At 41.7% G+C, this 20,643-nt stretch overlaps 4 protein-coding genes across 5 annotated transcripts; 1 reads left to right on the forward strand and 3 right to left on the reverse strand.

Annotated features, from left to right (window-relative positions):
* The first annotated feature begins 2,760 nt into the window (after positions 1-2,760).
* Positions 2,761-4,809, forward strand: LOC115726271 (putative pentatricopeptide repeat-containing protein At3g15200). The gene has a single exon (XM_030656062.2). It carries the CDS (start codon positions 3,034-3,036, stop codon positions 4,615-4,617), a length of 1,584 nt encoding a protein of 527 aa, XP_030511922.1. The 5' UTR covers positions 2,761-3,033; the 3' UTR covers positions 4,618-4,809.
* On the reverse strand, positions 4,748-5,985 carry LOC115726272. The gene is made up of 3 exons (XM_030656063.2): positions 5,774-5,985; positions 5,402-5,499; positions 4,748-5,252 (listed from the first exon to the last, which is right to left on the reverse strand). Exons 1-3 carry the CDS (start codon positions 5,904-5,906, stop codon positions 5,037-5,039), a joined length of 447 nt encoding a protein of 148 aa, XP_030511923.1. The 5' UTR covers positions 5,907-5,985; the 3' UTR covers positions 4,748-5,036.
* Positions 5,986-7,335: 1,350 nt separating this feature from the next.
* On the reverse strand, positions 7,336-9,563 carry LOC115726285 (30S ribosomal protein S20, chloroplastic). Its single transcript, XM_030656092.2, has 3 exons — positions 9,360-9,563; positions 9,106-9,275; positions 7,336-7,731 (listed from the first exon to the last, which is right to left on the reverse strand). Exons 1-3 carry the CDS (start codon positions 9,511-9,513, stop codon positions 7,501-7,503), a joined length of 555 nt encoding a protein of 184 aa, XP_030511952.1. The 5' UTR covers positions 9,514-9,563; the 3' UTR covers positions 7,336-7,500.
* Positions 9,564-11,448: 1,885 nt separating this feature from the next.
* On the reverse strand, positions 11,449-20,586 carry LOC115726265. 2 transcript variants are annotated; one of them, XM_048274155.1, is made up of 17 exons: positions 20,364-20,586; positions 20,189-20,252; positions 19,832-19,940; positions 19,582-19,644; positions 18,545-18,648; positions 17,222-17,288; positions 17,045-17,116; positions 16,603-16,764; positions 16,143-16,216; positions 15,974-16,071; positions 15,454-15,561; positions 15,008-15,105; positions 14,178-14,315; positions 13,362-13,409; positions 12,567-12,681; positions 12,024-12,124; positions 11,449-11,930 (listed from the first exon to the last, which is right to left on the reverse strand). In XM_048274155.1, the coding sequence occupies exons 1-17, from the start codon at positions 20,434-20,436 to the stop codon at positions 11,841-11,843; spliced, it is 1,584 nt and encodes a 527-aa protein (XP_048130112.1). In that variant the 5' UTR covers positions 20,437-20,586; the 3' UTR covers positions 11,449-11,840. The 2 variants fall into 2 exon arrangements, with proteins under 2 accessions (XP_048130112.1, XP_030511915.1); XM_030656055.2 differs by having other exon boundaries at positions 11,449-11,890; positions 20,364-20,584.
* Between the last annotated feature and the right edge of the window lie 57 nt (positions 20,587-20,643).

Raw genomic sequence — 20,643 nt, forward strand, 5'->3', positions numbered from 1 at the left:
ACGCCTACTCCCTACGCCGGCCCAGTCAACGAGGATGTTGACCGTACTCTCTCGCCGCCCCTGCTTTAACTCTCTTTTATTTAAATAATTTGTTTTTTTCGACAGACAGCTTTTAAAAGCAGAAAGAAAGAAACCGCAAAAGGCCAACCCCCCCCGCCTCCGCCCCCTACGTAACCCCCCCTTCCACGTGGCACGCGGCACGCGGCAAAACGCCAGGCCCCCACCGGTGGAGGCGGCGTCTTTTAACGGCGGTTAATGCCGGGCCCACTTTCGGCGTGCTGTCCTCCCGATTCCCGTACACGGCATCTCGCCCCCTGACGGCAGTTTTTGTTAGTTTATCAGCTCTCCCCACTTTCCTTTCCGTAAAATTTCTCCCTTTTTTATTATTTTATTACACGTATTATGCGGTGTAGATACTAGATTGATTTCGTGCTATTGATTAGAAACTATTAATTGTCGATTAATCCACATAGACTTATCCGCCAATTATCGTGGTCGTGAAACGGCCGAGGCTTTTTTAATCACACGAGCATGGCCCACAGCTTATTCTAAAGATGAGATGTTATGGTTCGACGGCATCATTAATCACATCGAATTTGAAAATGAGCGTTTGACCAATCGGCTAAGCTTGAACTTTTATCATCGTGGAGGCGGCTTTTAATTGGTTTTTGTTTTTGGAGCGCGTCGTGTGGATTCCAAACATTAAACATCGTCGGCACTATCCTCTTTTCCCCCTCCCCGGTGTCTCATCTCGTGGACTGGATCGAGCGGGGCGACATGCGTAAGAGCATAGAGCGGCCACACCGTCCTTTAACGTAACGTAAGCAGACGAATTTAAAGTCGGTCGGAATGGATCGGACAGCTCGCATGGCCCGGTAAAGCTTTCGGTCGCATGTCGGAGATTAGACATGCCTACGTGCTTCGATCAAACGGCATTTTAAAGAACAAGACAATTGATTACTATTGGGACGCGAGTACATTCTCTGAAAATCCTGGGTGGCACTGGCATATAAATATGAGCAGAGCACGCAAGATTGAGTATCGTAATAGAATGTGTCTCGACTCGAACTGGTGAAGTCGCGATGTCGATTTCAAATTTGTCAGCAAACAAGCAGAATCTAGCACTGCTGGGGATCCACCGGCAGGAATGATTCCGCTAAAAACATTAAAAATAATTTGAATTCCTCAATCATGCGTGTCGCCAATGATATAAGGATGAAAATGTTTCTAAGCCCTTCTTTCGAACGTGGGTGCGAGCAGACGATTACGTGTATGAATGCCACTCGTGATGGAATTTGATGGCGATGTTCATATCAACTCGAAAAATGGAACAATAGCGGACACTTCCACTTTAATTCGTTTTCAATCCAATCAAAACATTAAACAATAGAGTCGTATTGACCTGGCGAAATTTTTATGTGCCTTCGAGTGCGGAAGAATAATAACAGGAGTGTCATAATTTTCGATCGGCGCTCACTTGAATATGATAACTTTTCTTTTTCGCTCTCAATTAAGTGTCACGAATTCAAAATATAAAAAATTTAAGTGCCATTGCCAATTTACATCTTCGGAAATCCGACGTGGACGCCTAAAAATTTGACATGGCATTGCAAGCACAAAATTTTTGAGTTATTTTTAAATTTTCTTAATTTACTTCGAATGTTTTATTTTTAATTTTATTTTTTTTCCCATTGGCTAGCAAGGGTCACCATAGCTGCCATGTGCCAAGGGTAAGGGTTGTAACTCCCTTGCCCATGGTCGAAGGCTTCTCTGCCCTCGCCAGATTGGGACAAGGGGGCGACGGCCCTCGCTAGATTTGGGCAAGGGCCGCGTCGCCCATGGCCGTCGAGGCCCCACCGGCCGAGAGCAAGGATTTCGTGACCGGCAAGGGTCAATGAGAACCCTCGCCGACCAATGAAAAAGAAAAAGAAATTTTTTTAAATATTAACATCCACATGGAACCGAAAAATTAAATGAAAAATTCACATATGATAATTTGCTAGAAATGACACCCAAATGATTGATTTTAATCCAATATAGCACTTAAGTGAGTGAAAAAAAGTCATGACATTTAAGTGAGTGCCATACGAAAGTTATGATATTCCTGCTATTCTTCTCTTGCCTTTGAGTGGATGTGAGCCCACTAGAGATTAAATGGACATAACAGAGGTCCAATTCTACATGCTTCGAAGGTTTTTATAATTGGAAGCAGCCGGGATTACATCGGGTATGCGTAAAATAACGTGGTGGGTGCGGTGCGTTGGTTTGGAATTTTGTTACTGAATTCGTGGGAGACGAGTACTCTTTCGAAATGGGCATGCCGAATTCTTTTGCGGTTTTAGTTCTAGGCAAATTAAATTTGCCCTAAAGAGAGAAACTGCAGGGTGATGTCGACAAATCTCATGGGCCGGTCGATCGACATTTTTCGCATCTAGTCATGAATAGCGGCGATTGTTTGGTGAGTCCCACGTGAAAACTGGCCACAAGCTTCCCCCACATTCGACGTTGATTGGGAAGTAGGAACCACGACATCACTGACGCTGACCACCGCGGGACCACCTCGCGAAGGCGACGGCGTTGTCTCGTTGTCGTGCGATTATGAAACCTCAATCGATTGTCCTGAAACTACCATGATTTTGGTGTCCAAACTTATTTTGGGTGACGAACATTTCTTCCGTAACTGTTTCAAAAACCAAGAATTGTCGGCAACGATAAAGATTGATTGGAGGACGTGCGTTCTTTCTTTCCATACCGGAAACAAATGCCTGATTCACGAGCCACGACGAACCCACCACTTGTTGGCCAACCAAAGATCATGGGCTTTTGATAAAAGGGGTAAGAGAGGCTGATGGGGCCGACCCAGGATGAAGGGACATGGCTGATTCGTATTCAGATTGCACGATCTTCGTGTCGTTGGCCCGAAGTAGCCGAGCGCTCGCCAAGTGCTCGACCAGATGCCAATGAGAAAGCTGTCTTGTCCCGTGTGACTCTTTATCCATCGGCTGTTTTTGCTGAGGACCTGAATCATTAACGATGGCTTCACCTCCTTTTTTGTCTCGTCTGCTTTCCTTCGTCAACTCGTCGAAGTGCGCTGTAAATGCTAATCTATCTCCGGCTTTGTCTTTGGGCGTTACGAGACGCGAGTGTAGATATGCCCTCCGTTTCGCTCATGCTGTGGCAGATGCTCACGATTGTGAGGGATTTAAGGAATACCCAGGCCGACGTTCGGCTACTTTTATCCAGAACATGCTAAGAAATCTGATGGGCAGCTCAATCGACGAGACCGAGAAAGCGCTCGATCAATGCGGCTTCACTTTGACTGATGATTTAGTCACGGCTGTCGTAAGCCGGCACGCTTCGGATTGGAGACCTGCTTACACGTTCTTCAACTGGGTCTCTAAAAAGAGTGGCTATTTACCAGGATCTGGTGTTTATAATGAGATTCTCGATGTTTTGGGCAAGATGAATCGATTCGGAGAGGTAACACAGGTACTCGAGGAAATGTCAAAGAGAAAGGGTCTTTTTGATGAGAGAACATATGGGGTCTTACTGAATAGATATGCAGCTGCACATAAGGTTGACGAAGCAATCAACATCTTCCATGGCAGGAGAGATTTTGGACTTGAGACCGACTTGATGGCGTTTCAGGCTCTTTTGCTGTGGTTATGCCGTTATAAGCATGTGGAGTCAGCAGAAACTTTGTTCTACTCTATGAAAAGTGAGTTTGGCACTGACATAAGGACGATGAACATCATCCTCAACGGATGGTGCGTGTTAGGGGATGTTCGCGAGGCCAAGAGGTTTTGGAAGCACATAATTGCATCTAAATGCGCACCGGACAGGTTCACTTATGGAACATTCATCAAGGCGCTGACCAAGAAGGGAAAGTTGGGCTCGGCCATGAGGTTGTTTCGAGGAATGTCGGAAAAGGGATTGGGTCCTGATGTGGTGATCTGCAACTGTGTCATCGAGGCACTTTGTTTCAAGAAGAGGATTCCTCAAGCGCTGGAAGTTTTTCACGAAATGAAGGAACGGGGGTGTCTTCCTAATGCCGCGACTTACAACTCGCTTGTCAAGCACATGTGCAAGATTGAGAGGATGGAGAAGGTCAAGGAGCTCGTGACCGAGATGGGATCAATCGGGGGAGATTGTTTGCCCAATGCCATCACTTTCAGTTACTTGCTCAAGAGCCTAGAGAAACCAGAAGAAGTCCCTAAGCTATTGGAACAGATGGAGAAAAATGAGTGCAAGATGACAAGCGACTTGTACAATTTGGTTCTCAGGCTCTATTTGGGCTGGGATTGTCAGGAAAGAGTAAAACATATATGGAATGATATGGAGAGAAGTGGAATGGGACCTGATGAACGATCATACACCATAATGATTCATGACCTTTACGAGCGAGGGAGATTGAAGGAAGCTCTGCATTATTTCGAGGAAATGGTTTCCAAGGGAATGAGGCCTGAACCAAGGACTGAAATACTGGTCAATGACATGAACTCTAACATTAAGGAAGGAGAAGCTGATCACAGGAGACAGAGAACCCTCACAACCGATGAATCAACACAGCAGCGTCCATGGAGGAGGAAGGAAAAGGTCACTCAAGGACTGCCTTAAGAGAAGTCTGTCGTAGCCGCATCTTTGTCGCATGTAAATGTCATAGCTGCGTCTTTGTCAGAAAAATACAGGTACTTCGATGAACTGTCATTGCTGCAAGCAAGAAAAATATCCACATCCAACACTCCACTTGGCAAATTGCTCGATGTTCTTGTATCATTCAACCATACATCTACATTTGCTTTGCTAGAAGTTGGTTTCCTTACACTGTCAAACCGCCATTTCTGAAAAACAAGAAGCAGGTACATAGATAGGCATCTCAAAAGGCCATATCTTCTTTTTATCAATCACCGTTTCCTAGCAAGGAAGCATACCAGTCACCGGGCCGCCAAATTCTCCGAGCAAACGTGTGCACTCTGATTCAGCGAAAGGTTTAGATTGTAGATCAAAACTTCTTTGAGTCAGGATGGTTCCTTTTTTTATTCTTGAAACAAGACATGCTGATGAAGGACAGGGTCGTATTTCCGACACTTCAATTTGTCTTTGGATTGAACACTCTTCGTCTTCGCGTAAGAAAACCCAGTTCTGGCAGTCGAGACAAGGTTGATCACTTTGACACTCTTCTTGCTCCTCCTACTCTTCCTCTTAGCCTTCCTTTTCTTCCCTGGATCACCTCCTCTCTTTCTTGCCTTCTTCTGTTTGTCCCCAATTAAAAAACACCCCAAAATCAGATCGTCGTCGGCTACATGATTGAACCATTAGCAAACATCAGGTACAAAGAATCATATGCATTCACGTCCACATGAAACGTAATGAGAACCCCCAATCTTCTAAAAGTGCAAACCTTTCTCAAGGTCGAATCAGGGGCATATCTGTATGACATGCAGACAAGGGAAAGACACAGTGGCTTCTTCTGATCCCTCGCTGACAAAGGAATGCATCCTGGACAATTAAAAAGAATTGAAAAAAGGCACCAAAAAAGAGTAAAAATTCAATCTTTCTTATGCAGCTTCAGTTCAGGTGACTGGCAAAGCAATGGAATAAGGAGGCATCAAATTTCCACGCCAGAAACTCTAGGGCAAACACCTGATCATGAGCGACCACACACTGAATCTCGGATCCTCAGCTTTCCCAGCAAACTACGAGGGAAAACTCTTAAAAAAAGTCGGGAACTTCAACGATCAAAGACAACATGAGATAAAAAGCAAGACATCACCTGGAGAGAAGGCACGGAGCAAGAGGTTTCTGGAGAAACAGAGGGACTTCGGAGAAGGAGCAATAAGAGACCGATTGCTTGAAATATGGGAAGCTATGGAAGGGAAAAAAAGCCGACATGGAGAAGCAGCCATCTCTTTCTTGGACGTCGATGGAATGTTACGCGTAGGGAAGCACGGACGAGGAAGAGTTCCTTTTCAAACTCGATCACTTTTGACCAAAAATGAAAAAAACTCGATCACCAGGCCTGCGTCAACCTGGTTTATAGCTCTTTTCTTTCTTCTTTGGGTTCTTTCAACAAAGGGAAAAAAAAAAAAACTTCTATGAATATTTTCCTTTTTCTTTCGATCAAATTATGTTAGTTTGGAGCCGGAGAATTCATGTAATCTTTTTTCGGGGTTTGTTCGGTGGAATTCAACATAAAATTCACGATATGTGATTGATTAATTTCATAGAGTCGATAGGGAGAGTATATATTCATTCAAGAAATGGCGAGGAAGGCATGGAAAATTATAATTTTATGAGACCGTTTGGCCCTTTTCTCTTTTATCATTTTCAGTAAAAACCAAAAAGAAAAAGCTTTTTACGTTTAGTTTTATGGCTTTTTTTAAAGCGAGCTTGGATTGTCAAATAAAAAATTTTCAACATAAAAACAAATTTCGAAAGCATTTTTTTTTTTTGTATGAAAAAGTGTAGGAGCGATGTTACTGCATGCTAAGGCCATGGCATACTACAGGTCTTAAGGGAACTACTCTGACAGGGGTTCGAATCTGGGCATGCTGTGCGGAGAGCTTGAATCTTACCAGCTAAGCCAACTAATTTTAGCTTCAAAAACATTTTTGATTGCGTTATTTTCAGAGTCGAGAATTATGTTCCATTCAAGCTGTAGGCTTATCAAGTGGCCCATAGGATCGCCAAAAGTCTTCGTAAGAAATGTTTCCCCTCTGATTGGGTCTTCCGAACCTCCCCCTCCAGCCCCTTTGGAATCTCCTATATTGCAATATGGAACATCTTTGTTTTAATTAAGACACTTAACGTGTAAAGTATCTTTTCTGACAAAAAAAAAAAAAAAAGAAACTGTAGGCGGCGTACCAGTTAGGAATTCAAGTATTGAGAATGTTCTAACAGATTTCCATGATTTCACTTTTTCACGCTATGGACCTTGATCCATAGTCTCTTGTTTCCAGATGTTTCTCGTGAGCCCGTTAAGACAACAGGACACCCGCATCTACGAATTACAGAGTACTTAATATGATCAAAGAAGATTCATTATCCAGACATGCTGAGTACGCACCATTTGTGTTTTCCTACGCATAATCGTCTGACCAACTCAATCTCAAGAGACTCGACCCAGAAAAATTGGGAGCTCGGATAGAATTTCGGAAAAGACAGAGAGTGCAACTATAATTCCTCCAAGCCCATCACTTTGGGGGTGGGTGGAATAATGAATATGCTCCCGGACAGAACTATTTAGATATTGATTTCGATTTCGATTTCACACAAGCGGGAATTCTCATGTTCCATGACACGAATGTACTCTTCAAATCCATACCTACTGAAACATCAAAGAATGTCGGTCCTATTTGATTCAACATGGAGGACATGAGAAAATCAGTCTTAATCAACCAGACAAAGGTCCCAAAAGATGGGCAAATGGGTACAATGTACAATACTCGTGACACAAAACCTATCCGTAGCCTCAGTCTAGACTCTTATAGAGAAGTATTGTCACGCAGTTTCAGCCGGTGCAGGGGTATACCAGCCATGGTGGATTTCCACAGCCTTCTTCCTCCTGGCAAGCCGAGACTTTCTGCGTGCCCCGGTGTTCCTGTGCAACGTTCCTACCTTCACTGCCTTGTCGATGACAGAGTAAGCCTCCGCAATCAACTTTTCAATTTGGAGGATGTCCTCAGCTTGCGCATCAGATTTCTTCCTAAGCCCATCTAGCTCTTCCAAAACCTGGGAAAGAGAAAAAATGAACGTTAGGGAAGTAACAAACTATCACAAAGAATGTTTCAATCTCTTCCAAAAAGCTTCTGGTACAGTTGGCATGACACACCGTCAAAACTTCTGCTTTTTGCAATGACTAACACCAACACCCATCTTACTGCAGCAGCAGATGCTAGAATAATCACAGCAGAGGAGTTATCATCTTATCAATCCCCCCCAAATTTAACTCACAATCAATCTGAGAATGAGTATATTGCTCGCGATTTTCTTGATTTTACACAGTGAAGTTCAATAAACACTTACAACATCTATATCCTTGATGATCATGCTATACTTCCAGAAATCTTAAGAAAGTCTTTTTTTGTGCCTATACTTGGTAAATTACATTAGAGAGCAATCTAATAACACTTGTCAAGTTGATTGTTAATAGATCATAACAATGCCATCAAATTACTCATTAATTTACATACTCAATGCTCCTATTTAGTTGACAAAATAAAAGCTTCAGACGGTGCAGCAAAATGAAGTTCATAAAATGATATGCCTTTGAGCTAATTCGAGACTGCTATATTAATGCTCCTTCATTTACGATTCATCCATACTCATGCCAACAACCTTTGCATGCTTAACAGAACTACAACTGGCACCAGAACACTTTCCATCTGGAAAGATACCAATACCATAACGACATCCAGCCCTCAGACATATGTGTAAGTCCTCTACCAAGCTGAACAACCAAATATGAGGACCAATCACACCTGATGTTAATTTCTGTGTCCAATGGCTCCGCCAAAGCGCCATGTACTTAGTTGAATCATAGAGAACACATCCTGCAAAATCTGCCGGCACCCTACTTATGTATCTTTCGGTTTTTGTTACGCAGCCATCACATTGCCACATCTTCTTGCAATGCTATTAACCCATTTTCTCTGATCCATCTGCATTGCACCTACTAAGAGATTCTCCACCATTCTACTTCGGATTCTTGATGCATTCATATATATCGCATCTCACCCTAACTTTCCCAGAGGCTCGATGACTATACCGAGTCTCCCTAGAAGAGTGAAAATCAAAGAGCACACTTCTGTTCATTCAGAGAAGAGTTCCAGCATTCAACATAATCAACATCCGAGAACACACACAAACGCGCTTCTCTCAATGAAAGAGCAAGGCATTATATCAAGCACAAGAGCTACCCAACGCGGACCACTGCATAACCACAACCTTAATCAACAAAATAACGAAATGGCAGGACCAACATCCCGAGGACATCCAGCAAAAATCATTTGGACGACTTCACCGGAGACCGGTGATTAGCCGATAGCTTCAAAATAACGGAATGCTTCGGACAATAATCAGATTAACTGAAACAAACGCCGATACCTTCTTCATCCGCGTCCTAATCTCAGATTTACGGGCTTTGTTGTAAACGCGCCTCTTCTCGGCCTGGCGATCCCTCTTGGCGGCGGAGTCGGCCCTCTTCTGCGGAGCGGCCTCGCACACGACGGAGAAACGGGGCGGGTTCTTCTCGCCATGGCTCACCGACAAGCGACCTGAGAAAAACGAAGAGAGAACGACGAGACTGAGACTCGAGAAGAGCCGAGGAGGGGAATCGGAAAGGTTCCCGTCGAGGTTACCTCCGGAGAGGAGAACGTCGCAGGAGAGGCCACCGGAGAATCCGAGGGAATTGGCAGCGATACGACTGTGAGAAGAAGAAGAAGGTGAAGAGGCATGGAGGGAGAGGGTTTTGAATTTGCAGGGAAGAGCGAAGCAAGAAGATAAGCTCGCCATCTCTTCGTCTGTCGCCGTGGGAGCTCTCCCGCTGTTCGTTATCTTGTACAAGCTCCGTCGCTGCCAGCAGCAGCCAGCGAAAACGAGCGAATTCCCTCATTTGCCCCTCCCGGTGGCAACCTAACAGTTAATTGCAATTTTTTATTTTTATTTTTTAAAATATCGTTATCCAAATCTTACTCGAGTCCTCTACTTTTTATAATGACATTTAATTTTGTGTATGAATGTCGTGGCTTCTAAATTCTGCTAAATCGAAAGCTAACTTTCCTCCGTAACAATTACTGACTATATTAAAAAAATTAAAGGCCGAATAAAATTTTTAATTATAATAATTGCCGACATGTTTACCCCAAACTTTTTTCCATGACATGAAAAGCCCCAAACTTGTGACATGTCACACATTCACTCCAAAATTGTATTCATATGATGCATTTACCCTCCATCAAAATTTCTTTAACAAATGCCTCTAAAAGTTTTAGTGGCTGCCTATGTGGATGGCAGAAAGCAAAGAGTGTTGAAGTATTTTTTTTTATTTTATATAATCCTCATTTGTTTTCTTACTTGATTTGGCGGTGGTCCGGGGCGATGGCGTAGCGACCGGCAAGTGCGGCGGTGGTGGCTATGAACACAAAGGAGAAAAGAAAAAAAAGAAAAAAAATATCTTAAAAAAATCTTACCGAAGTCTCTTGGAAAGAACTACACATTTACCCTCCTTTAAGCCAATTCAATGAGGCGCTTGGTCGATTCTCTTGCCGTGCAGGTAAGGTTACACCATGTTTGATAATAGTAAATTCGACATCATTGTTGACCCACCTATATAGCCTTGTTCCTATAGTTAAAACGTTGTTGGTAAATAGGTAACTTTATTATCAATAAGCATGCGGCCTTATTAGTAAAATGATTGGGGAGATAAGGAAGCTAGTATCATACGTGTGTGGAGTTCGACTTCCGAGCTTTGCAAAAGAAACAGAGCAAGGCAGGACAAAAGCGTGTGTGAGAGAGAGAAAGAGAGGAGAGTTAGAGGTAGGACAGACAAAAAAAAAAAAATAATAATAATAATAAGTATCTTTGTCAGGATGACCCCAAATATTCTAGCTTGTACAAGTGCACAGAGTTGCCTCATCTATCCCTTCTGAACTTCTTTGCATAATCGGTGCGGAGAGTAGACTAAGGTTGTCTGGTCATCTGTGATAGGCTCTTGATCAGAACATTGAAGGCAAGCTCTCTCAGTCTCAGCTTTGCCATGTTCCGTTACAATTTTGTTGGCCTTTTATTTACTGCATCTGATAATATTTTGCACGACGGCGAATGTGACTATAGCACAACCTCTCCTCGGACTCTGACTTCACGTGATATTATTCTTGACCGTTTTAACTCCGTACTATTTGGTCGAGATTTTCTCGAGTTCACCTATTCACGTCCCTCTAAGGTGAATCGATTCTCCCTGAATGCTTGCCCCTTTGTTATGCTTTCTTGGGCATCGCTCATCGTGCTCCCATTTCTTTCTAGCTTTGCAAGGAACCTGGAGTCGGAGGAATGGACTGCTCGTACAAATGTTTTACGACACGTTGTGTGATCCGGCAGGCCTTGAACTTCTTTTTGGTCTAGTCTTGGCTTATTTTATCCATGTGATATCAGTTGTCATGCTTTTATTTTGTGAGCGTTGCAGGTACAAATCGCTGTGGTAAGGAAAATACACAGTGCTGCCAGATTCTTATCTCTGTCTTGAAGGCGAGATTGGGTCACTGAAAAGTCATAGTTTTTGCAGGCATCTTGTATAATCTCTCTCTCGGACGATTTCTGCAATGGTCGCGATTTGGTTACTTGCTTTAATGCCTTTTCCTATTGATTTGGTTCTTGCTGGTTGGGTTCACATTGCAACCACTTGGTGCACAAATTTTTCCAATGACTCTCTTCTTGAAAACAATTGGAATTTCAAGAAAAATGAAGTTTCTGGAACACCATGCTGATTGGCATTTTGTTCCGTGTCACATTGGGTAGGAAATGTGCGGTCCATCCATAACGACAGTTTGTTTATCAAAAGTATCCCTACAACGGTTGCATAGAGATCCTACCCCCAAGATAACGAGACAACTGCGGTCCGCTTCTACTTGGGGATTAACCAAAAGTCGGCTCCTATAACATGTGAGATTTACAAGTTCCGATCATGTCCAAAAACTCTCGTCCAAGCAAGCATCGGAAGCGGCAAGTTTTTCCCAGCATTAAGGAAGAAAGACGGCTTTGAGCACGGACTGGATGCTCCTCCCGAGTTCCGAGAGACTGACTTCGTCTAGAATCTTTCAGCTGTCATTACAGCAGGTTGAGCCTCAGAATGCCTTCTTGCAAGATAGGGACCCCTTCTTACAGCATCTTGCAACTGTGCAAAGAAGGAACATCATCATCAAGTCCAAAGATACCTGACGGTTTTTCACATTAACATCATTTCTTCATCCCAAAGGCAGATGACAGAGATGATGCATTCCGCTTTGTGTGTGATTTGTATATCTTACCTTGCTAGCAATTCCAGCCAGAGAAGGATCGCTAAGCAGTTTGCTTGAACGTGTGAAAGCATTGTGCGTTGCTTGGCAGCATCTGTACCTTGCTTCCATACCTGAGAAGTCGACCAACCCAATTAAAAGGCTATATGAGAGGCAAGCAATGCTTCAACCCGTTCAACACAGACAGAGAGAGTACAAAACAATGCGAGTGGGCAAAAGGGTAAAACAACTACAGATGACTCCTATTCAGTGTGCATTTTTGTGTCTGTGAAGTCGCTACTCAAGTTGATGGACTCAGAAATAAACAATACGGGCAAGCCCAAAGACATCTCCCTGACAACAAAAGCAGAAGGAAAAAAAAGTTCCAGAAGACCACCAACACAAATCTATTGTACAATAGACGTAATAACTAACATTGATATGCTTAAAGAAATGACATCAACATGATTACTAAAGCTCCAACCCACATGCTTGAAGGAATAAAATCTCCATCTGATGCTCGTGTTGGTGATTGCTGTAACATGGTGAATAGGAAAAGGAGCAAAAGATAAATACCTCCTTTTGTGGTTTCAATGCATGGGTCAGTTACGATATCTATTATCTCTTCTTTTGAGCAGATCTCCATCAGGCACCATGGCCTAGCTACGAAAGCTGTAATCAGCCTATAACCCTGGAAACATCGAGTTCATCACAATGATTGACGAGCAAAATTAACCACAAATAGCAACAAACTTCATTAAGCACATAGCTACTGTCAAATAGATGTCAAAACATTCATCGGTCATTCTCCAATATAGGACAAGAACGCCAATTTCTCGTTCCGCCTTGATTATATTAGTTTATTTACACCTCACATCTAGGGAAGTACAAAGCTTGGCTCCTACAAAAAGTTTTTTCCTCTTTTCTGCATAGGAAATAACAAAGAACCTATGTTTACAGGAAAATTGAAGAAATCATACTTGATGCTCCTGTTTACCAAATGGATCTCTTGCTGCAACCATAAGTGGATACATAATAGTAAAACTGAGAAACAGTAGGAAGCAACCAGGAAGGAAATAACCAACTGGATTCATAATTCCTAAAACAAAATCATCTATTTTCCAGTCCTCCCCCTTTCTCTTCAGCTAAGAAGCAATTGTAGAAGACACCACCTAAGGATAAGATTCTGAAGGAGGATCTAAAACATACTCAGGACACTCAACGATTTCATTTAAAAAAAAAACAAGGTTGGCCAGCACAAAGCAGATGCACATTATGCACAAAGGCACAAACATAAACAGTACTAATTACGCCCAAATCCAATAGTAAGATTTTATAAATTAATTGTGTAAATGACTGTAAATGACATACTGCTAAACGAGTTTCTGCCTCCTGCTGAAGAACTGATACGAAAAAGCCCTGCGAATCATGGCACCAGCTCAGTAATTAGATGGGAAAAGAAATAGGTGCTAAAACACCCAAAAACTTGGAGGAGTTGCTAAACAAGCATTGAACAGCTTCAACACACTGTCTTGAAGGTTGAGCTCAATGCTTTATATCTATCACATATTCATCTCACTAAATGGTGAACCCAACAACTAGTCAGTCATGGTCCCTTGCTTTTGCTCTTAGATTAACATAAAAGCACTAAAAGGAAGAAATTCCATAGAAGAAGAAAAACTAAGGGACAGACACGATGAGAAACTCTGACAAGGCAGTCTCGTGGGTTTATTATGAGATTATACCCCATGTCAATATGAGTTACAAGTATACTCGAGGTCGCAATGAGTCAATGACCCAAAGGAGCTGCTGTTGATGTTTACACAATTTTCTCCCAACTATGGGACCTGCCAACCTGTTGATGAACATAATCTGGATTTGGCAAACTTTGCACTTAAAATAAGCATAAGGCAATTGATCTAAGTTGTCCTTACTTTTCTCAACTGCCATATCCCCATTTTGCTTCTCTGTTCACTTCTGTGAAATATTAGGCACATTCCCCCAACACAAATGATCAATTAAGTTTCACCTCCTTTTCAGGGAGAGCTTTTCTAGACAATTCATATTTGGAATCACCACTTCGCTCTTGAACCTCTTGAACCAAAGAACAGATTACAGAGATGAGACACTAACATAAGCTAACAGCCAAACACACTGAAAGGGGACAAGGAGACTCAAACTACTTACAGATGGTGTCAACTTTGGACTCCTGGATGCTGCCTCATAAATCAAGAATCTTAGGGTTTCTTCTGCAGCACCATTTAGTATTACACTATTCTCTGACCGAGCTTCTCCAGCCAAATTTCCCAATGCATGCAATGCAGCCTGAGCAATTTGAAATCATATCATAAATAAACCACCATAGGAGATATAAGTGAAACCTTTCGACCTTGGCTTACTGTTAGTCTAGGAGTAAGCCATAAATCAAGATGTGTACAGTACAAAGTTTTTTTTTTTTTTTGGGTCGAACCAGTACAAAGATTTGACAAGTTACAAACTCTCAAGAAGCTACCCATAGTTTGCACTATTATGGTGAAAGCATGTAAGTTCACGTTTGATGATGCACGTGCACAAGATACTGAGTAATCATAAAAAAGAACATGTAAAAATGTAGACAACATAGCTTCTTTAGATTGTGGCAAGAATGGCGAACATAAAAATGGTAGAAAAATTTAGGCATAGCCATATACAGGGGCAAAAAAATATAGACAATGTCACTTATATTAGACAGTACCGAAGAACCAATGAACTGTAACGAAATTAATCTAAAAGAAGTCTAACTTCGTCTAAAAAAATGACAGGCTTTCCCTTATGCAGTGTCTAATTCATGTTCTCTTCACTTTGTCCATCATCTTCGATATCATCACTTTCTCAAATTACAAGATTGACTCCATCTCATGCTATATAATAAATCCTTAGTTCCAAGATATTCACACTAATTGGATCCCCTTTATTTGATGATTAATCATGACAAAACAGAGAGAGTTATACGGACACAGAATCATATATCTGCTCACCAGCTGTTTACCGCGTCCTTGTCTGTCGAAGGCACCATGCACTACATGTCTTGCAGCAGGAGATGTGCTCGACAACAATAATTCAGCTCCCTGAGTTGCTAAAGACCAAAATAAAAGACAGAGAAGAGAGAAAATCTTAGCTTCCCATGGATGACGGCACAAATTAATAAGAAAATATAAAAGAAGAATGTTAATGCAGCAAGCTTGGACAGAAAAAGAAGCACACTAAACAGTTAAACCAGCATGGAGTGAGTTAGCTAAGTGTCTTCTAGCAGGGTAGATGCTGGAAATATTGACGTATGGTAACAATTCATTTAATTTGTGAACTAGCGAACCAGTAAAAACTCCTCCTTGTGGCAGGGACCACAACAGCCAGACAAGCCATGGCAAACCAACACAGTTCTAATAGCCTAAATTTAGCCAGCTATTAAGTTTAAAGTACTTACATAACCCGATTTGACCTAATGCTTCAAGGGCAGATTCACATTCATCTGTATCCAGACTCTCCGATGAGCTGAGACTTGCATCAATGGCAGAAACAACTACTCTGACACCTGCACTACAAAACAAGTATCATCGAATTATCACTCAATAGGGCAAGCACTCAAGTAAACCCATAATGCAAATTCTTAATGGGACAAACAACTCATGCAAGAATAATGCCACTTTATAATTGGAAGAGAAGCTACGAAAACCGTAGTATAAGAACTCTGCAGACAAGCCACTCGATCAAGCACACCAACTTCCTTGATACCAGTAAGAACTAGAAAACTAATTATTGCATTGACATGGTGATGAGATAGAAATTCTTATCTTAAATATGAAGGCTATTATAGTGCACAAATGTGCTTAGAATGTGCTGACATAAGGCAATACCTACCAAACAATTAACCTCCTCAATACTGCATAAGCTAAAAATTGCGCATATCAGGGTCAAGCTGCACAGAAAAGATGGATTAGCCTTACTGGGTTCATCTGTAAACAAATAAGTGTCCTCCTTGGACAGAAGTCTTCCGCAAACCATCATTGCCCTTGACCTCAAAATTGACTCCAACGATGCATTACTACAAACAATGACAGCTATCAGAGCGATGACACTTTCGGACTCAGAAGAAGATAGAAAGCTCCCAATTACCTTATGATAGAAGAAAGTAGCTGAAGAAGTGCAGTCCTTGACAAAATTTCCGTTGCATGCCGAATCTCAACCATCTTGTTAAATATGCAAAGGAGAAAAAAATATTACGAAAATTTATAGAAACAGAGGAACATAGATCGACAAAGCACAATAAGTTTTAATGTTATGGTAAAAATATAGGTTCATCTTCCTAGACACAACTCATGTTTTCCATCCTCACCGCACAAAAAGTAGAATCGTACTTGCAGTTGGATGTCAAAGTAGTAAAACTATCAAGGGCTAGCCCAATGAGATCGCACTCCCTATGTGATTATGGTGTTTGGCTGCGGATGTACGTAGTTCACTGAGCCAAGGATGACACCTCCCTCAAATAAATGTTAAAAGACTTGAAGTGCATGAGCAAGTAGTACGTTTCTTCGCTATGGAAAGAAAAAAGGGAGATGCATAGAGATTAACAAACCTCGTACAGGAGCTCCAGAACACTTAAAGATACAAGGGTATCTTGAGAATTGCTGATTTCTGCCTCAAGTAAACTTAGTAGATTGGAACTGTAGATAATTGATGCCACGGAGCTGGAGACAGAAAACAGCTTCACTATCAAAGCTAGAACCCGAACACGACCCTGAAACATGGTTATTAAATTAGAAACTTCATCAACACTCCGCTTGCTACGAGTGTACATAGGCAGGTGTACATGCAAAAGTAGTGCAAAGGCAAGTAAGGACATCGTCGACCAGCTTCCATGACTTCATGGCACTATAATAATGTCTTAGTCCAATGCTAAATCACACTCAAGTATGTCCAGGCAAAGGGAGTAACATGCTGATGGAACTTGTTCTGGCTAACTGATACAATGCAACTCAAGTTCAACTGTTCAAGTACCGACATATATTCAGCCGTACCAATGACGTGCATTGAGCTGCTAAGTTTCTAAGATGAGAAACTTCATTTTCACTGGCTGGAAAAACAATGTTCTGCAAGGTAACACAAGACAGCCATCTCAGGCAAGTAGGTTATATTATCAATAAATGGAACCCACGAGAAATAAGTTTGAGCACAGAACAGAGCCAAATCCTTACTGTGCCTCCTTGAAAGCATGCCAGAACCTTAATAGCATCCATTGAAGCTGCGGCAACTTGTTCATTTCTATAAAACAAACAAACTACATTTGAATAAGATAGGAAGAGATCCGACCGGTGAATGTGATTCTAACATGGACGATGTCAATCACTAAAAATAACACCACTTGATTTTACTAAAACCTAGGTGAGTCTTGAGAGGAATAACCGAAACTGTTTCTGAACTTGAAGAGAATACCATGCCATACATCCAAGTTACATAACAGTTCATTCAACGATCATTAACTCTTTGTCCCAAAACATTTTAAGAGAGAAATTTTCTCCTTTAGCATTCAGACAGAAGATTACAGACAACAGTGAATGTATGTAAGTTATAATGACAAATTTACCCTTTAAAACAGTACTGCTTTTCAAGTCTGCTAAGAAAGGTATGAAGAGCAGCAAAAGGTCAGTTTGGAGAATTTTAATCTCTCTCTCAACATTCCTTCCAATTCCTTCACTTTCCCTCTCTTTCGATTTCCTCACTACATCCATAAAAGGTATTAACAAAGCAGATGATGCTACTGGACAGAGGCTGCTTAATTCCCATTATCTCACTGATCAAGCTCCGGACCTCTACGTAGACTCTGCTAAAGAAGGTCTAGTAATTGCATCTCTAGTGAAAATTGAGTCCCAGTTGGCAAATTGCTTTGAATGTCGAAAAAGCTGGCATTTCTACAAAATCCTTGGTAATTTTGCGAGGGGGAAGTGAAGCCTTTCTCATTTTCTTTTACTAGGAAATTCGAATGCCATCTCCTTGACATCTCAAATCACTGAACATGTTAAGTGTCAATTCATCTTAAAATTTTGAATGGACATCACAATGACTACTGGTGCAAGATCCAGGGACATCTCTATAGTGGATCTTTTGTTGGATTTGAATCCATTGGGACTGACGGGTCTCAAACCCGCAGCTTCTGCCGAAGATAGTATTGAGACTTTTCAATAAAAGGTCTCTGCCATTCTCAGTCTTGATAAACTGCCGTTTTACTCGACAAGACTGGGGTTTAAGTCTCAAAAGTCCCTCCTTCACCTATATATGTATATACTACTTCTACCATTGTGGATGCTCTACGTATGGCCATGTTCCTCTCTATCTAATATGTAAACTTACTTCTGCATTTATGGAAACCTTTACACGTGGCCCAATTGCTCTCTATCTTAAACTTCTCATTTCTAGCATTATTTAAACAACAGACCATGCGCATGGAGTAAAGAGTCAAGATCAAGACATTCCAGAAAACAGAGTCAATTGAAGATAACTACTCATAATTATGTTCTTACCCATTAACAAGGCAATCAAGCAAAAGTGGGTAAACATTGTAGTCAATAATTAGCTTCACAGCAGACACAGACTTTTCATCAGAATTCTCCAACAGGCAAGACACCTGAAAGAATTAATAATGAAAAGAAATAGACATAAGAAAAATTTTAGCGCAATTCAAGTCGCGAGGTACATATAATCACCGTATAATTTAACTTTGATTAAGGGTGGACATTTCATCTATTAATTTCTCCTTGACACAGCTCCAGTGAATATCTTCCTCAAACTAAGTTCAGCAACTCCCTCAATTTCTTACTTCTAAATTCGAATGACATTCAGGAAAAATATGGATAAACAAAAGAAACAGAATTTACCAAGTATAAGCAACTGGAAGCTTTAACATTTCTAGCGGTTATCAAAGTCAAAGAGAGAAAAGAATTGATTTTGTCAACTCACGAACAAGATCCAAGCGCTGCTCATTGCTATCAATTCATAAAGAAGGAACAAGACGGATGCTAAATGGATTCTTATTGGTCCGTAGAATGCAAATCAATGTGATCGAGCTAGGAGAATTGATGAACGCTTTGTTTCCCTTTGTTTATGACCAATCCCACCAAAGAAAGTAACTCTTCAATCTAACTTCAGGAAAATAGAAACCCACAAAAATTGTTTTAGAAAAATGAAGCAGACACATGGAGTAATGTGCACATGTGGAGCACTCTGAGCTTTTCCTAGAATTGTTTGTTTGACTTTCTTTAAGAGATCTGTATGTAATGACTCGATGCACTCAATTTGCAAATACCTAGGAAATCATTACTTATGAATTACAACGAGTTCATGAAGGCGGTCCACCTCATGACTATGGGTCTGCAGCTTATTCTCTAAGCTAAAGTTCCAGGACATTGGAAGTTAGGGATGTGAAGCGAATGCGGTTACCATTCTGCATTTTAAAAGTTAACTTGTGCTGTCTGGTGTTGTAATTGTATGGCCAAAGAACACAGAAATCATCCATTGGACCTAAATCAGTACCGGGTGTTGGAACCTATTTTACACTTACCGTTTTGCAAGCAAGACATCTGACTTCTTGCGAAGCTGCCTGCAAACCAACTTGTACAAAAGGCTGCACAAACAAATAAAATTAGGGAAGCATGGAGCTTTTCTTTTTATATAACTAACACAGGCAAGCGCGCAGAGACGGGAGAGAAATTCGCCTAGACTGCAAACGCAATAGAGATGCAGAGTCAAATTCATCCAAAAGGAGTTAACATTGTACAGGAACCTAAGATTATCAGAGGTTTGGAGCACACCATAAAGTGCGGGATCAGGGAAGCGCCGTATTTGGTCTTGAACAATCTCTCCAGACAATTAACCAGCGTAGTTTCGAGACCAGGCACATCCGCTCTCGTTTGCAAAGTGCTGCACATACGAGAAAACAAAAATCATGCAAGCTCCACTCTTAACTTCTTGAGCAAGTCTCTCTCGGAATCAGCCAAAAAAAAAAAACACGTCAACAAACAGTATACGGTCACGAGTTGCTATCGGGTCGGAAGAAATAAGCAAAATCCAGTGAAAAAGAGAAAAAGCAACGGTTAGGCAATGGAACCCCAAACTTGTCCGAAGGAAAAATTAAGCAGAAATCAGTAGAATCAGCCACATGATATCACCTGATGATGGCAGGAAGAGGAAAGCGATCGAGGAATTCCTTCGCAGCCGCGTCATTCTGGACGCCTGAATCAGCACGACAGACGAGAGATGAACAACAGCTCCGGGAAACCCCCGAGTAGTTCGCGACGATGGAGAGAGAAGCGAAATCGAGAGGGAGGACGAGGAAGCCCTAACCGGGATAGTGGGCGAAGTCGGAAGCGGCTTCCATCAAGCGAGAGGTGTCCGCCATGGAGTATTCTTCCTTCATTGGCTCTTCTGCTCTTTTCGCTTTGCGAGTTGACGAAGCAGAACGGTGGAAGAGAAGAGGAGAAACGTTGCCCGGCTTCGTGCGTTGGAGAGGCGCGTGGCAATCGCCGCGGGTTCGTGTCTGGATTTACAGGCAAATTGGGTTTGGCGTTTTCATTTGTAGCGGTTTGTCAACAGCTACAACTTTGTCTTCCTAATTTAAAAAATT

This window comes from Rhodamnia argentea, chromosome 2 (assembly GCF_020921035.1).
Source record: "Rhodamnia argentea isolate NSW1041297 chromosome 2, ASM2092103v1, whole genome shotgun sequence".
Classification (NCBI taxonomy): Eukaryota; Viridiplantae; Streptophyta; class Magnoliopsida; order Myrtales; family Myrtaceae; genus Rhodamnia; species Rhodamnia argentea.

Excerpts from the sequence above, each read along its gene's own strand:
- LOC115726265 (XM_048274155.1), bottom strand. The coding sequence starts at position 20,436 with ATGAAGGAAGAATACTCCATGGCGGACACCTCTCGCTTGATGGAAGCC. Across the intron at positions 16,217-16,602 it reads TTCTGGAGCTCCTGTACGAG|ATGGTTGAGATTCGGCATGC; the intron begins GTTTGTTAATCT and ends ATATTTAACAAG. Across the intron at positions 13,410-14,177 it reads GTCCAAAGTTGACACCATCT|GGCTTTTTCGTATCAGTTCT; the intron begins GTAAGTAGTTTG and ends CATGATTCGCAG.
- LOC115726285 (XM_030656092.2), bottom strand. The coding sequence starts at position 9,513 with ATGGCGAGCTTATCTTCTTGCTTCGCTCTTCCCTGCAAATTCAAAACC. Across the intron at positions 9,276-9,359 it reads CGACGTTCTCCTCTCCGGAG|GTCGCTTGTCGGTGAGCCAT; the intron begins GTAACCTCGACG and ends CGTTTTTCTCAG. Across the intron at positions 7,732-9,105 it reads TTAGGACGCGGATGAAGAAG|GTTTTGGAAGAGCTAGATGG; the intron begins GTATCGGCGTTT and ends TCTCTTTCCCAG.
- LOC115726271 (XM_030656062.2), top strand. The coding sequence starts at position 3,034 with ATGGCTTCACCTCCTTTTTTGTCTCGTCTGCTTTCCTTCGTCAACTCG.
- LOC115726272 (XM_030656063.2), bottom strand. The coding sequence starts at position 5,906 with ATGGCTGCTTCTCCATGTCGGCTTTTTTTCCCTTCCATAGCTTCCCAT. Across the intron at positions 5,500-5,773 it reads GCTCCGTGCCTTCTCTCCAG|GATGCATTCCTTTGTCAGCG; the intron begins GTGATGTCTTGC and ends TTAATTGTCCAG. Across the intron at positions 5,253-5,401 it reads CTGATTCGACCTTGAGAAAG|AAGAAGGCAAGAAAGAGAGG; the intron begins GTTTGCACTTTT and ends GGGGACAAACAG.